At 39.4% G+C, this 14195-nt stretch overlaps 1 protein-coding gene and 2 pseudogenes across 3 annotated transcripts in view; 2 read left to right on the top strand and 1 right to left on the bottom strand.

Moving 5' to 3' along the window:
* The first annotated feature begins 1680 nt into the window (after nt 1-1680).
* LOC101967217 (CDP-diacylglycerol--inositol 3-phosphatidyltransferase-like) lies at nt 1681-2492 on the top strand (annotated as a pseudogene).
* A 183-nt stretch (nt 2493-2675) lies between these two features.
* LOC101966925 (cell division control protein 42 homolog pseudogene) lies at nt 2676-3510 on the top strand (annotated as a pseudogene).
* Nucleotides 3511-5490: 1980 nt separating this feature from the next.
* Nucleotides 5491-14195, bottom strand: part of Ide (insulin degrading enzyme) — an 88230-nt gene continuing 79525 nt past the window's right edge. For all 3 annotated transcript variants that reach the window (XM_013362147.4, XM_005333731.4, XM_078038060.1), the window contains 3 exons: nt 9103-9175; nt 8366-8433; nt 5491-7751 (listed from right to left, as the gene is read on the bottom strand). In XM_013362147.4, coding sequence (XP_013217601.1) covers nt 7656-7751; nt 8366-8433; nt 9103-9175 — 237 coding nt within the window. In that variant the 3' untranslated portion in view covers nt 5491-7655. The remainder of the gene's footprint in view (nt 7752-8365; nt 8434-9102; nt 9176-14195) is intronic.

Raw genomic sequence — 14195 nt, 5'->3', positions numbered from 1 at the left:
CAGGTGTGGTGATGCTTGCCTATAATTTCTACTACTTAGGAGCCAAGACAGGAAGATCACAAGTTCAAAGCCAATTTAATGAGGCCCTAAGCAACTCAGTGAGACCCTATTTCAAAAAATAAAAAGAACTGGAGATGTGGCTCAATTGTTAAGTACCCCTGGGTTCAGTCTCTGGTAACAAAAACAAAAACTAAAATCAAACAACAAAACCCAACAACCCCAAAACAAACAACAAGAAACAAAACCCCAAGTCCAAAAACTAATATCAAAAGACCAAAACCAGAACCACCAAACGAGGCAGCTATGCATGAGTCCAACAGGTAACCCACAAAGAGCTCCCCCTGAGCTTATGAACAAAAAATCAGCTGCAGCCAGGACCTTGTATAGGTGATGTTTGAAATTCTCTAACTGATTCCTTCTGAGCAAGAAATGGCTTAAGTCATAGCTGGGCATGAACCACAGTGGTCACCTTACTTTGGCCTGCAGGACATTTTCCACTTTAATAATAAGAAAGGAGTCCAGTAGTTTTAGACTTCAGTGGTTTATGGAAATTGATATTTACTTGATTAGAAATTAAAATTTGTAAGATACTTAAAAAAAAAAGAAAAGAAAAAAAAACTGCCCTTCTTGTTTCACGAATAAATCAATGGACTTGGAAGCTATTATAGGAAATCACATGGATCAATAAGACCTGTAGTCTAAAGATCTGAATGGAGGTTTGAATAAAAAAAAAAAAAAGGTACTGAAAACTATAAAGGAATCTGATGGTGAAAGAGAGGAAGACAGCCCTAGATCATAACTTGGGGTTGCTCTTGACCTCCATATCATCCATTCCTAAGCACAATGCTGTCTGTGTGGGCTGAACAAATGTCCTAGGCTGAAAACAGAGGAATGGAGCCAGATGGCCAGCATGAGTAGGATTATACTGATGGGGTCAGAGACCAGAGACTGGACATCTGCCTAACCGCAGCTGGAGATGTGGCAAGAAGATGTAAAGATTAACCATAAAGGAGAGAGATTTTATTATTTTCTTCCCTTTCAAGGCCAGGAAATACACCTTTCTGAGGTTCAGGTTAGTGACAATACTTACAATCTGAAATATGGATGCTTTTTTCTTTTTTTTTTTTTTTTGAGAGAGAGAGAGAGAGAGTTTTTTAAAAATATTTATTTTTTAGTTTTCAGGGGACACAACATCTTTGTTTGTATGTGGTGCTGAGGATCGAACCCGGGCCGCACACATGCCAGGCGAGCACACTACAGCTTGAGCCACATCCCCAGCCCTGAAATATGGACGTTTCTATTTTACAAAAGTGATCTATTTCTAGGAGTGTGAAATTGGTTCGTCTTCCATTCTCCAATCTGGAAGCAGAGCACAGCTGGAGCAACAGGGATCGATGCTGGGTGGGGTTGGACCTGCAGGGAGGGAGGAGGCGAGATGCTGCCCAACAGAAGGGTGTGTTGAGCATGGCCCATGTGCCCAGAGCACATCTGGTTGGCCCATGTTCCTGCCAGCTGCGAGCTTTAATATCTGGGGCTAGGCACCAGGGGCGTGGCCATGGTGCCAGATTGAAGAGTGAGGCTGTTTGAAATTCTCTAACTGAGCAAGGAACAGCTTAAGACATAGCTGGGACAGTGTTGGCACCTCCCAAGTGGGCCCAGTACAGCAAAGGGACCACTATGATGCCAAGCGAAAATACCTTCTTTTGGTGCCTAACCTTATCTGTAATGTCCGGATTGCCTTCGCCATCACTGCTTTCTAAAAGTCATGCCCTCCTGCCTGCTCAGTCTACTCCTTCTACCTGCTCAGCAGACTTCTGGAAGCTTTTGTTGTTGTTGTTGTTCTAATTAGTTATACTGACAGCAGAATGCATTCTGGACACTTTTGATGGACTCGCTGCTAGAGCCCTTTATCAAGGAACCTGGTTTGGGGCCATGTTGGACATGCTGCTCCACCATGTGTCTGTTGGTCAACCTGACCCTGCTGTACCCTTGCCCTACCCTTTTCTTCCAGCTCAGCATGAGTTTGGAGGTGGCCAGTCACTGGATGCACCATTGCAGTTCTGTGATTGGAGGCAGTGAGAGTCACAAGATGATGGACCTGTTAGGGAATCCAGTGCTTTGGATCTATATAGTTCCAGGCCTGCTCTGTTCACCCTCTGTGCTGCAAATGAGCTCTTTTCCTGCCTCCTGTACCTATTCAATTTCTCTGAAGGACCATGAGTTGGCTCCAGCTCTGTGGGGCTTTTCTGAATGGGCCTCTGGGTCACTGCCCCATTCGCCTTGGTCAAGTCCCTAATCAGCATTATCCACCTGATCACAGCTGCTGATAACATGGCTGCCCTGGACCCAGCAAACTGTGCCAAGAAATGACCCTGGCACCTCCTGGTATCCCCACCTGACCTGGGCATCTTATTGCACACAGGGTCCCCCTCTGTTCTCGTCCTCCTCTCTTATGAGGTCCATCCTCATGTCTTCCTAATGTGTCCTCCAACGGGCTGGGATGGGGGTCAGCCTCTCTTTGGTGATATCACAATCTCTGTAATCCTGAGAACCAGGTCCACCCTTGTTATGCTTGATGACCTGGCCTACAAATCAGAAAGGATGGAACACCCCGGTGGAGAAACTGAGGTCATCATATTTGAAATATTTAAAGTGGATACAAAACTATTTCCACAATGCAGACAATTAAATGTGTTGTGGGCGATGGCGCTGTTGGTAAAACACGCCTCCTGATATCCTACACAACGAACAAATTTCCATCCGTATGTACCAACTGTTTTTGACAACTATGCAGTCACAGTTATGATTGGTGGAGAGCCATATACTCTTGGACTTTTTGATACTGCAGGGCAAGAGGATTATGACAGATTGCGACTGCTGAGTTATCCACAAACAGATGTATTTCTAGTCTGTTTTTAAGTGGTTTCTCCGTTCTCATTTGAAAATGTGAAAGAAAAGTGGGTGCCTGAGATAACTCACCACTGTTCAAAGACTCCTTTCTTGCTTGTTGGGTCCCAAATTGATCTCAGAGATGACCCATCTACTATTGAGAAATTTGCCAAGAACAAACAGAAGCCTATCACTCCAGAGACTGCTGAAAAGCTGGCCCATGATCTGAAGGCTGTCAAGTATGTGGAGTGTTCTGCACTCACACAGAAAGGCCTAAAGAATGTGTTCGATGAAGCAATATTAGCTGCCCTGGAGCCTCCAGAACTAAAGAAGAGCAGAGCCACAGGTGTGTGCTGCTATGAACATCTCTTCAGAGCCCTTTCTGCAGAGTTGGTGTCGGCATCACACTAAAAGCATTGTTTAAATCAAACTAAAGATTAAAAATTAAAATTTGTTTCTGCAATAATGACAAATGCCCTGCAACTACAAACATGCACTCATGAGACAAGGCCCATAGGTATGCTTCCCCACTCGCCATACTAGTTAACTTTGAGTAATTGTGTATTGTCAGAAAGTGATCAGTACTAGTTTTTGTTGTTTAAAAAGAAAAAAAAAAAACAACACTTTTTTTTTTGTTTAAAAGCAAGGCATGCTTGTGATGACAGACTAATTTGTTGAAGCCATTCCCTGGTTCCAACCTGGAGAGTAATGAGTAATCTGGGACACTTTTGCACACACCCCCCCCCAGCCTTTTTTGGTGTAGGGGGAGTGTGTGTGGGGTTTATTTTTTAGTCTTTTTTTAAAAAAATTAACTGATGGACAGCCATTAGGAGAGGACAAATTGATTCCACATTCCACTTCCTAGATCTAATTTAGAAAAATGTGTTCCCCACCTAGTGTTCTTAGGAAGGAGTACAGTAAATGCCTCGTTTAATAATATATTCCTTTTTGAAAGTTGCCTTTTCTCTCCACCCTTGAGTAGATCCAATATTTGATGAAATTCATGAAAATGGGTGGCAGCTGTCTTGCCCTCCTCTTTTCTAAGACGCACTCCTATATGTGACTATGACTTTCAAGGAAATTTGTTTGCCTATTTTTTTTGGGGGGGGGGAGTTAATTTCTAACTTCTTTCATTGATAAATGAAGAATAGTATTGCACCTTTTGAAATACACCAGATGAATTTAGTTTGTAATTAAAAAACAATTTTTTTTTTCCCGTCAGTCATTGTTTTGTATACTTAGCATAGATTTGCAACTCACTGTGTGGTGGTCCTAGAACCCAGTTGAAGACCTGGCACACAGAAGAACTTCGAGGGGTGGTGCTAGAAGACAGATGCCTGCAGGATGATTGGCATCCTTTCAGGTTGGAGGATGTGGGCCTGCTTCATGAAGAAGCTGGTGGTGGATGGGGTGGGAGAACATTTACCTACAAGGGGACTGACCAGTTGGGAATCCCCTTATTTCTGTTTTGAGTATGAGGCCCCCCTAGCCCAGTGATATTCTTCAGTGAAAATCATGGCTTGAGTCTTGTGGAGAGTCTTCATAAGTGTTAATAGGGATTATTTTTTTCAGCTTATTTGGTTGCAGTTTCCAATTTTTAAAAATGTTTAATCTTTTTCCACTTAACCCAAATCCTAAAACTTGAAGATTCATTAGTGTTGAACCAATGCTTTTTTCTGTCTCAATTCTTTGTATATGCATTCTTTTCAGATGTATTAAACAAAAAGCCTTAAAAAAAAAAGGATGCTCAAGAGGCCCCACCCTTAAGCCAGTGCTCCTGGGTGCCAGGCGACCTGAGGATTGGGCGTCCCCACGCACCCTATTGGCTCAGCCCTGGCTTCTGGCTGGCCTGGGACTTTAGGGACACTTGAGTGAGAGAGATGGTCCTGGGACTAGGTTTCCCAAAAGACATGTCAGTCAGACCTCTGCCCCTGGCCAGAGGAAGCCCCACACCATGCCCAGGAGGGAAGGGGCCATCTAGATTCTTCCATGGCAATCTCCTCTGTCGGTCTACCCAGACCCTGAAAGCCCTGATAGTAAAGGCTAGAGCTTTCTCTTCTGGACTTGGCTTCCTATGAGACATTTTGGATCAAGCCGAGAAGTAAAGGGAGACAGGGGAAAAAAGGAAGATCTACCTGGATGCTTTCTCCCAGTTTACTGCTGGCTCCTTCCTGTCATTTCACAACAGAGAGAAGCCCTTCCTGCCACCCAAGCTCATGCCACATCTTCTCAGCCCACTTTCTTTATGTCCATGACTGTCTGCTTTTATATTTGCTATCCCTCCTACAGTGTAAACTCCATGAGGGCAAAGACTTTTCTTTCTTGTTCCTTTATGTCTAAAATGAACATTAACCTTAACTTGACACATAGTAGTTGATTAATAAATATTCTGGGAAAAAAGAGAGTGGGAAATTGAGTCATTTATTTCAGCAAATCATTGTTTCCCAGATATACTTTATATATGAATTAACTGCTTTCCACATTAGGAATAATGAAAGCAAGGAATCTTGTCAAATTGGGATGTTGAAAGATAGGCTGAGGATTGGTTTAGGATTTAGTTCACTAAAACTTGTAGAAATAATACAAATGCAAACTCCAGAGTTTTAATTCAGCCAATTTATTGTAAACAGGAAAACCCTAGGACTCTATCATACTGGCTGTGTCACATGCTCTTTCACATCAACTAGTCAAAAACAAGACTTAAAAAGTCCCCAGTAACTAATAACTTAATGTGTTTCACAAATCTCATCTGCTAAACACGGAGTAAATAGAAGTATTTGGGGTAGTCTGTTATTGCTCATGGACTGCAGCTGGGATCCATTTAAATGAATCCATTAGTATGCCTGAGTGACCCAACAGTAGCTCTAGATCCCATTTGGAAACCAGAAAGTGCTGGAGCACACTAAACAAGTGCAGGTTCATGGAAGACTACAAGGAATTGCTTTCAGATCTCTTCAGGTGCCTTTCCTCATACAAATGACACTTGTAAATTTTATTCATTTTTGTTTTTAAAGAGCTAAAAGTTACTCAATAGCACATAATTTTCCACAGAAAAGGTAGGTGGATTTTCATTTACTTTTACAGTGATGGATTTAAACACTCAGGACAAATTTTAGATTCATCTTGTATATATTTGCAGTTTGATGAAAAGCTGCATAGTCTACAAATGCATGAGACCAGAAGGAAGTGATAACTTCATACACCTTCTGATGGACCAAGACAGCTTCACACAAGGAGGCTCTTGAAGTTAGATAAAAAGACAGTTACAGCACCACATTGACCTGACAATAGAAAGGGAGCCCTGCTTTTGAAAGCAGTCTCCTAGGTTGTGACTAGTATCATTCTTGCCCCAAATTGAGATAATTTGGAAAATGGAAAAACCTAAGATGTGAAAAGACATGACTCCACAGAAAGAAGTCCTGGCAAATCAAGTCATAAGGGGAGGTTACATTTCATTTGAAAATGCCATTCTTTGCCTGAGTTAGTGGACAACAGGACCACTTACTATTACTAGTGCCTGTATGTGGAAATATATTCACAATTTCTCTTGAAGCAAGTTTTAATAATAGTAAATATTTCAAAACAGCTGTTAAATCTACAATAACAATTTCACCTAAAATAGTATCTCATGAAAAAAATATTTTTAAAAGTCCACTCCAGTCATCTGTATGTATGTTTATATTTATATATTAAAAAAAATAACACTTAAGGCAAGATCAGACTGGTATCAACGAGGGATTTAATCTTATGGAACTCACTACTTAAGAATGCATATCTCCAAAAAGGTGGCTTTGTATTTGCTGCCTTTTAAATTCATAAAGGGGCAAAATATTGTGGTTCACACACTGACTGCAATTTCACTGTAGTAAAAAGTTAAGGGTGGTAACAATAGCTGATGTTGGAAAAGCATGTCACACACTCAGTAGAATCTGCAGTTGACTCTATTTGTACTTGTTAAGTAAATACAGCAACATGTTGATGAGAAATGGTAAAACTGACAGAACACTGCAAACCAACTATGAACAAGAATGGCAATATAATTCAATCAAAAACAAACCACAGTAATCCTGAGAAATTCAGTTTGGGACAAAATTGATGTAGGGTAAATCTGTATTTCTAGCACTGTAAATAAGTAGGGTATTCTAGATTTTTCCAGCATTTTGCTAGTTGGAATAAAAAACATGTTCAAATTTTATAAAAAGATTAAAACCATGCCTTATATAACCAGCAATTTCACTAATAAAAGAAAATGACTTTGCTTTGTGCATTATCTGCCAAATGTCATGTTCTCCATTGATTTACATGAAACCATCAAGTAGAAAGCAAATTTGAAGATCAATTTTTAAAAAGGTAATACCTTTTTAAATGTTTTAAAGCCTTCTATGCCAACCTAGGAGGCTTTTATAAAAAAGCTAACTTTTATTTTCTTCAGACAAGTGACTATTTTACAGAATAGGGAAGAAAGATTCTATAGGAATATCATTCATCATTTTAAGCAGTTATATAAGGGAAATTTCTCTTAGTAATGAAAAGAAAAATGTAAAATATTTGAGGCATGTATTTTAAAAATATTCTACATCTCTAAGACTGTAATTTAATTACTTTGGATTTTTAATATTTCTACATAATGACATATGACAACTTCTTTTTGTCTGTGTCTCTGATAATGAACCAGAAACTATTAAAGTGGCCAAGACTGTTTTCCTAGGCTCTGGAAGACTCAGGAATACATCCTCTTTTACTTTCCCAGCAGTGAATGGGAATCTTCAGAGTTTTGCAGCCATGAAGTTAATATGTGGTTTCACAAGGGGAAATAGTGGCAAACCACGCTTGAACTCAGTCATGTTCTGAATCACTTCAGGCTGCAAAGAAAAAAAAAAAGTTTCCTTTTAGTGTATTTAATTTAAAAATAGACTGAAGAGGACACCAATTTTTCTTCAGGGAAAGAAAGTACACCATATAAGGGGATACTCCATAGATTGTTATCTGTTGATCTTTTTTAGATCAGTAGGGGCAAGGGGTCATAGATTGGTTTATGCAAACCTATGGTGAGTGTCACTAGTGGGATTCTGGGCCAGCAGGCAGACTCCTGGCTTTCAAATGGGCATACAAAGGCTGGCTCATCAGGGGCTGGGCACCAAGGCTTCAGCAGAGCAGCACAAGCTGGTATGCCCATCTAGCAAGGGCCTGCTCATATTGTCACTTGCCACAGAGGCACTGTGGAAAAGACTAAGAGGTCTCACTCTAATATTCTGGGGATACATGTGGCCAGAGATGACTCAATGCAAAGTGCTACAACTGTTCAAACAAGAAGCAAAGGAAGACAAGGGCAGAACTTAAGTAATCAGACAGTGTAGGGGGAACTAAAGTAGAAGCTCAAACTCCTGGTGACTTGAAACCTCTAGGTCTTATGTGTCCTGATGAACAAGCTTTTTCTAAGTCCTCTGACAGTACAAGCTAACATAATGTTTCTTACTTGTGGCAAGGCTGGTGCTTGTGACAAATTTATATCATTTTGACAGGGGAACTCTCCAACAACAGGACCTATAAGAAAATGAAAGGTTTAATGCTTTGCTATACTCATACTTGCATACAAGAGCAAATCTGAAAAAAAAAAAAAAAATCCAAGCCAGATCCAATCAGGTCTAACTCATGTGCATCTCAGATTCTCTCAGGCTGCCTGCTCCCAAGTAATTGATTGCTTGTCCTGCCTTTTGAGTGTCCTCAATGATGGTTAATGATGTTACTGAGGTCATAAAACCCTGGCTGCAGCAGCAGCTTAGTGCTCAAGTTTGATTTGACAGGATGGATCTCCACACACCCAGAAGGATGCAGTAAAACCCAGAAGGTCAGGGGGGTTAATGGCTAAATAGTAAGAGGAGGAGACAAGTAGGTAAATTGCTGAATCTTGCTTCCCACACATAGTGATACCATAAAGCTTCTTTGGAGTCAGCCCACTGGCATCAGCTGTGTTTTCCTGTGAATCTGTGGCTACCCTGGCACTGTCACCTGGTACTGTTTTTTTTTCCTTCACAGCTTCATTTCCCCTTCCCTCTTATTTTTGCTTCCATAGAGCAGACTCTATTTCCCCTTATCTGTCTATATTCTAATGCTCTATAAGTCATATGGCTATGGCAATGAATAGCCATCATATGATTCAACATGAGCCTAAAACACAGACTTAAAAAAAAAAAGTCAATATTTAATACTTACAAGAATCCATTTCCCTGGCAAGAACGTGAACGGATACCTTATGTCTCCTTGGGGCATCTACTGCTAACATTTCCTAGGCAGAAAGAAGAGCAAGGTCACCATTTTCCAAAGGGGTACAAATTATGATGAAGTGCTGCTGGGTATGGTGAACCACACTTATAATTGTAGCAACTTCAGGAGGCTGAGACAGGAGGATCACAAGTTCAAGGCCAGCTTGAGCATTTCAGCAGGATCCCATCTCAATATTAAAAATAAAAGGGGGTCAAAATGCCAGGCTTGGTGACTCCTGCCTAGAATCCTAGCAACTTGGGAGGATGAAACAGGGGGATAGCAAGTTTGCTAAAACCTGTTTCATTATCTACAAAGTAGAATTGATTGGAATATTATAGGAATGAGGTATTTAAAATATTTGGCACTTAGTAGCATTTAATAAGTAGTGTTGAAGGTTTTGGTGCTATAAATCAGAATGTGTTGTTTCTTTTTTTTTAATTTTTTTTTATTTTAGATGGACACAATACCTTTTATTTATTTATTTATTTATTTTTATATTTTGCCGAGGATTGAACGCAGTGCCTCACACATGCTAGGCACCACTCTCGCTCCACCACTGAGCCACAACCCCAGTCCATGTTTTACTTCTTGATGTTACAAAATAAATTTTAGTTGTACTTATTTGCCACTCAAGACCATTTTGTTTTGTGGGGATAGGTATTTATCCTCAGTTAACTACAAAAAAAGGTTATCACATTCTGTATTTTTTGGTTTCTCAGATATTCATCTTGAAGTATTATTAGTTACAGTTGTTCACAAAAGATGATGTTCTAATGTAACTTGCTTAAGATGAATCTAGAGTAGCATTTCCCTAGTTGTGCTCCAGCTGGTATTCTACAAGATATTAACAGAGGCATCTAAGAAAAAGTGTTTCTTAGGGCTGGGGTGTGCCTCAGTGCCTACCATATGCAAGGTCCTGGGTTTGGTCCCCAGATTGCAAAAAGAGAAAAGAAAAGAAAGACATTCTTAGATGAGGTTTTACATATTACTGGAGGCAGGCCTGGGCTAAGACCCTAAAAAAAGCTAGAGAGGTCAGAACAGGCCTATGGGGGTCATCTGGGCCATCCTGTCAACCGAGGACAGGGGCAACCATGGTCAGGCTTGCTGTGAAACATCATCAGGCCTTCCTTTGTAACCACACGGGACCAGGCTTATAATAACTGCTCCATAAGTAACTGTTGGGTGAATTTGGCTTGCCCAGTGATCTCTTTAGTCTGTGAAACATCACATCTGGCTAAGGCATCAGATATCTCCTCCTACCTTATCACAATTCCCCTACCACATCCGCACCCTGTCTTGGAAGTAGGATGCTGGAGGGGCTAGGGCTTAAGTAACCTGGCTGAGGTCACAAAACTACCAGTTGGTGTTGGGGTGGAGCCTGGCTCCACATGTTCCTGTTGCTGCCCCACAAACAAAAGAACCTCAGAAGGAGGTAAGATGACAGTAGGTTAGCAGACCACTTATTGAGCTGTCTATCAAGAAACACATGCCCTATCCCCAATCCTCTGCTCCTCACTACCCTACTATAGCTCTCTTTTCATGTACATGAAGACCTCCTGAGGTTATAGTTCATATCAAAAACTTTGTTCCAGGATCCCTAAAGCTTAGGAAATAACGCCAAGAATGAATATACAGGATGGCATCAAATTAAAAAGCTTCTGCACAGCTAAGAAAACAATTAGGAATGTGAAGAGAGAACCTACAAAATGGGAGAAAATCTTTGCTAGCTACTCTTTTGATAGAGGATTAATATCTAGAATACCTAAAGAATTCAAAAAATTTTACACCATAAAAATCAAATAACCCAATTAATAAATAGGCAAATGAATTGAACAAACACTTCTCAAAAGAAATACAAATGGCTGACAAATACATGAAAAAATGTTCAACAGCTGTAGCAATTAGGGAAATACAAATCAAAACTATACTGAGATTTCATTTCACATCAGTCAGAATGGCAGTTATCAAGAATAAAATAATAAATTCTGGAAGGGATGTAGAGAAAAAGGACCACTTTCACACTGTGGCAGGACTGTAAATTAACACAACCACTATGGAAATCAATATGGAGCCTCTTTGAAAGATTAGGCATGGCACGAATTGGGTGTCAACATACTTTATATACAAATAGAGATATGAAAAATTGTGGTATATATGTGTAGTAAGAATTGTAAAGCAAAAAAAAAGTACATGTATGAAGACATAAATTGTCGTGAATATACTTTATATACAAAGATATGAAAAACTGTGCTCTAAATGTGTAATAAGAATTGTAATGAATTTCGCTGTCATGTATTTAAAAAAATAAAATCAATTAAAAAAAAAGATTAGGCATGGGACAGAGGTTGCAGCTCAGTGGTAGAGCTCTTGCTTAGCACATGTGAGGCAATGGGTTTGATCCTCAGCATCACATAAAATAAATAAATGAATAAAGGTATTGTATAAAAAAAAATAAAGAAAAGAAATATTACACATGGAACCACCATATGACCCAGCTATGACACTCCTCAGTATTTATCCTAAAGAACTGAAGCCATCATACTATTCTGATACATGCATACCCATGTTTATAGCAACACCAGTCACAATAGCTAAACTACAGAACCAGTGTAGGCATCCATCAGTGAATAAATGGATAAAGAAAATGTGGCATATATACACAATGGAGTTTTATTCAGCCATAAAAAAGAATAAAATTATGTCATTTGCAGGAAAATGGATGGAACTTGGGAACATTATGTTAAATGAAATTAGTCAAACTCAGGATGGTCAGGGTCTCATTTTTCTCTCACATGCTACAGAGGAAAAAGGAAAAGGTGTGTATACAGGGGAATCTCATGAAAATCATAAGGAGATCAGTAGAGGAAAAAGGACCAGCAGGTGAAAGGTAGGGAGAACTGCTGGGATGAGATATTGACCAAATTATATTATTATATTGTGTGTATATATGAGCAAACATTTGCGTATAACAAATCCCATCATTATGTACAACTATAATGCATGAATAAAAAATGTGGAAAAAAAGTTTCATATTTTTATTACTGCAAAAGAGCATGAATAGTTGAGATAAGACAGAGATGCCTTCCTCTACACAAGACAAAGGGAGAAAATAACTTGCGCAGCTATCTATTTCCACCACCCAAATGGCACAATTCTCACTGCCTAAAAATAAGAATTCCAAGGGCTGGGGTTGTGGCTCAGAGGTAGAGCACTCACCTGGCATGCATGAGGCACTGGGTTTGATCCTCAGCACCACATAAAAATAAAATAAAGGTACACAACTAAAAAATATTTTTAAAAAATGTGGGGCTGGGGTTGCGGCTCAGCAGTAGAGCACTTGCTTATTATCATGTACAAGGCCCTGGGTTTGATCTTCAGTACCACCTACAAATAAAATAAATAAAGGTATTGTGCCCAACTACAATTAAAAAATATATTTAAAAATATGCATTCAAAATATTGGTTTTTGTTGTCAAATTCTGAAACTATGGTGCTACATCCATCCTCTTTTTTATCAATAAGGTGTTGTCAGCTACATTAATCATGTTTTACGTAAGAGTACAGCAGTCTTGCAGTTTTGCAGATTTTGGGGGAAGAGGTGTAAATAACTTCTAGATGGCGTAAGAGAACCACTTTCCCCTATGAAAATTAAATGGGCATTGAAAGCCCTAACATATGAGAAAAATGTGATAAGGCCTTACTGTGCAAAAATCATGCTAATGAGGACTGCAAACAGATTCTTATGCAGGCAGCTACAATATACCTCTGGAAAATGACATTTTAAGTAAATGATCTCTCCTCTAAAGGGTTGTGAAAATGGGATGGGATTGAGTTCCCGATGAAACAGCTTCTAATCACAGATATAATCTAGGCAAAATGGCTAGACCACTTAAGAGACAATTCTAAGGTGTTATAGTAATCAGAGTATTATTTTTTTCCAGGCACAAAAGTGTTCTATATAAAGTAGTGGTCCCAATAAATTACAAAGAACATGTGTAGCATTTAAAATTAGTATAAGTCCATTGCAGCATAAATTTTGAATTTCTGTACTTGACATGCTATTTATATTATATGACTACTTACTACAAATTTTGCTATTCTTAAGATTTTATTATGGAGGGGAAAATTTAGATGATGTGAACTTCTTTTTTTAAAAAATATTTATTTCTTTTCTTTTGTTTTAGGTGGACACATTATTTTATTTTTATGTGGTGCTGAGGATTGAACCCAGTGCCTCATGCATGCTAGGCGAGCACTCTACAACTGAGCCACAACCCCAGCCCCTGATGTGAACTTCTTAAAGTTGTTCTGGGAAGACTTTAATGCTTCTTTTCTCTGCATGATAAACTTTCTCATTAAGCACAGGCATTTAAAGCTCATAAGATTTCTGAACACAGTTCAAAGGGGAGTAATTATGTATTTAAAAAAGGAGGCACAGTTACGCCTAAGTAGGTGAAAACAATAGTTGTCAGAGCCTGGAAAATAATCTGATTCTCCAATTTTTTTTTTTTTTGTTCTTCCTCCTCACCAAACAAGCTTAGCAATGTTCTTTGTAGTGGAGTAGAAACAAAGGAACAGCTGGGCACGGTGGCACACACCTGTAATCCCAAGGCTTGGGAAGCTGAGGCAGGAGAATCATGAGTTTAAAGCCAGCCCAGAAAAAAAAAACAAAACACCAAGGTGCTAAGCAACTGGGTGAGACCCTGTCTCTAAATAAAATATAAAAAAGGGCTGGGGATGTGGCTCAGTAGTTGACTGTTCCTGAGTTCAATTCCCTGGTACCAAAAAAAAAAAAAAAAAAAAAAAGGGAGGTGAGGGAGAGTTCAGAGAGGTGGATTTAGAAGGCAGGAAGAGCCAATGTAGACCTCAGTTCAGAAGAAAAGCAAGACACTACTGGGTTCAATAAAAATTGTCTATTTTTTTCTAAGAGTAATAGGTCAAAATGTGTCAAAAATACTTAAACTCACAAAAGCACCTTCATAAATCCAAGCTAAATGTCAAACAGTAACACAACATATAGCACATTTCCTTCACTCAAAATG

This window comes from Ictidomys tridecemlineatus, chromosome 1 (genome assembly GCF_052094955.1).
Source record: "Ictidomys tridecemlineatus isolate mIctTri1 chromosome 1, mIctTri1.hap1, whole genome shotgun sequence".
In the NCBI taxonomy this organism is placed as follows: domain Eukaryota; kingdom Metazoa; phylum Chordata; class Mammalia; order Rodentia; family Sciuridae; genus Ictidomys; species Ictidomys tridecemlineatus.
The sequence above is the reverse complement of the archived record's forward strand: the minus strand, read 5'-3'. Positions and strand labels throughout refer to the sequence as shown.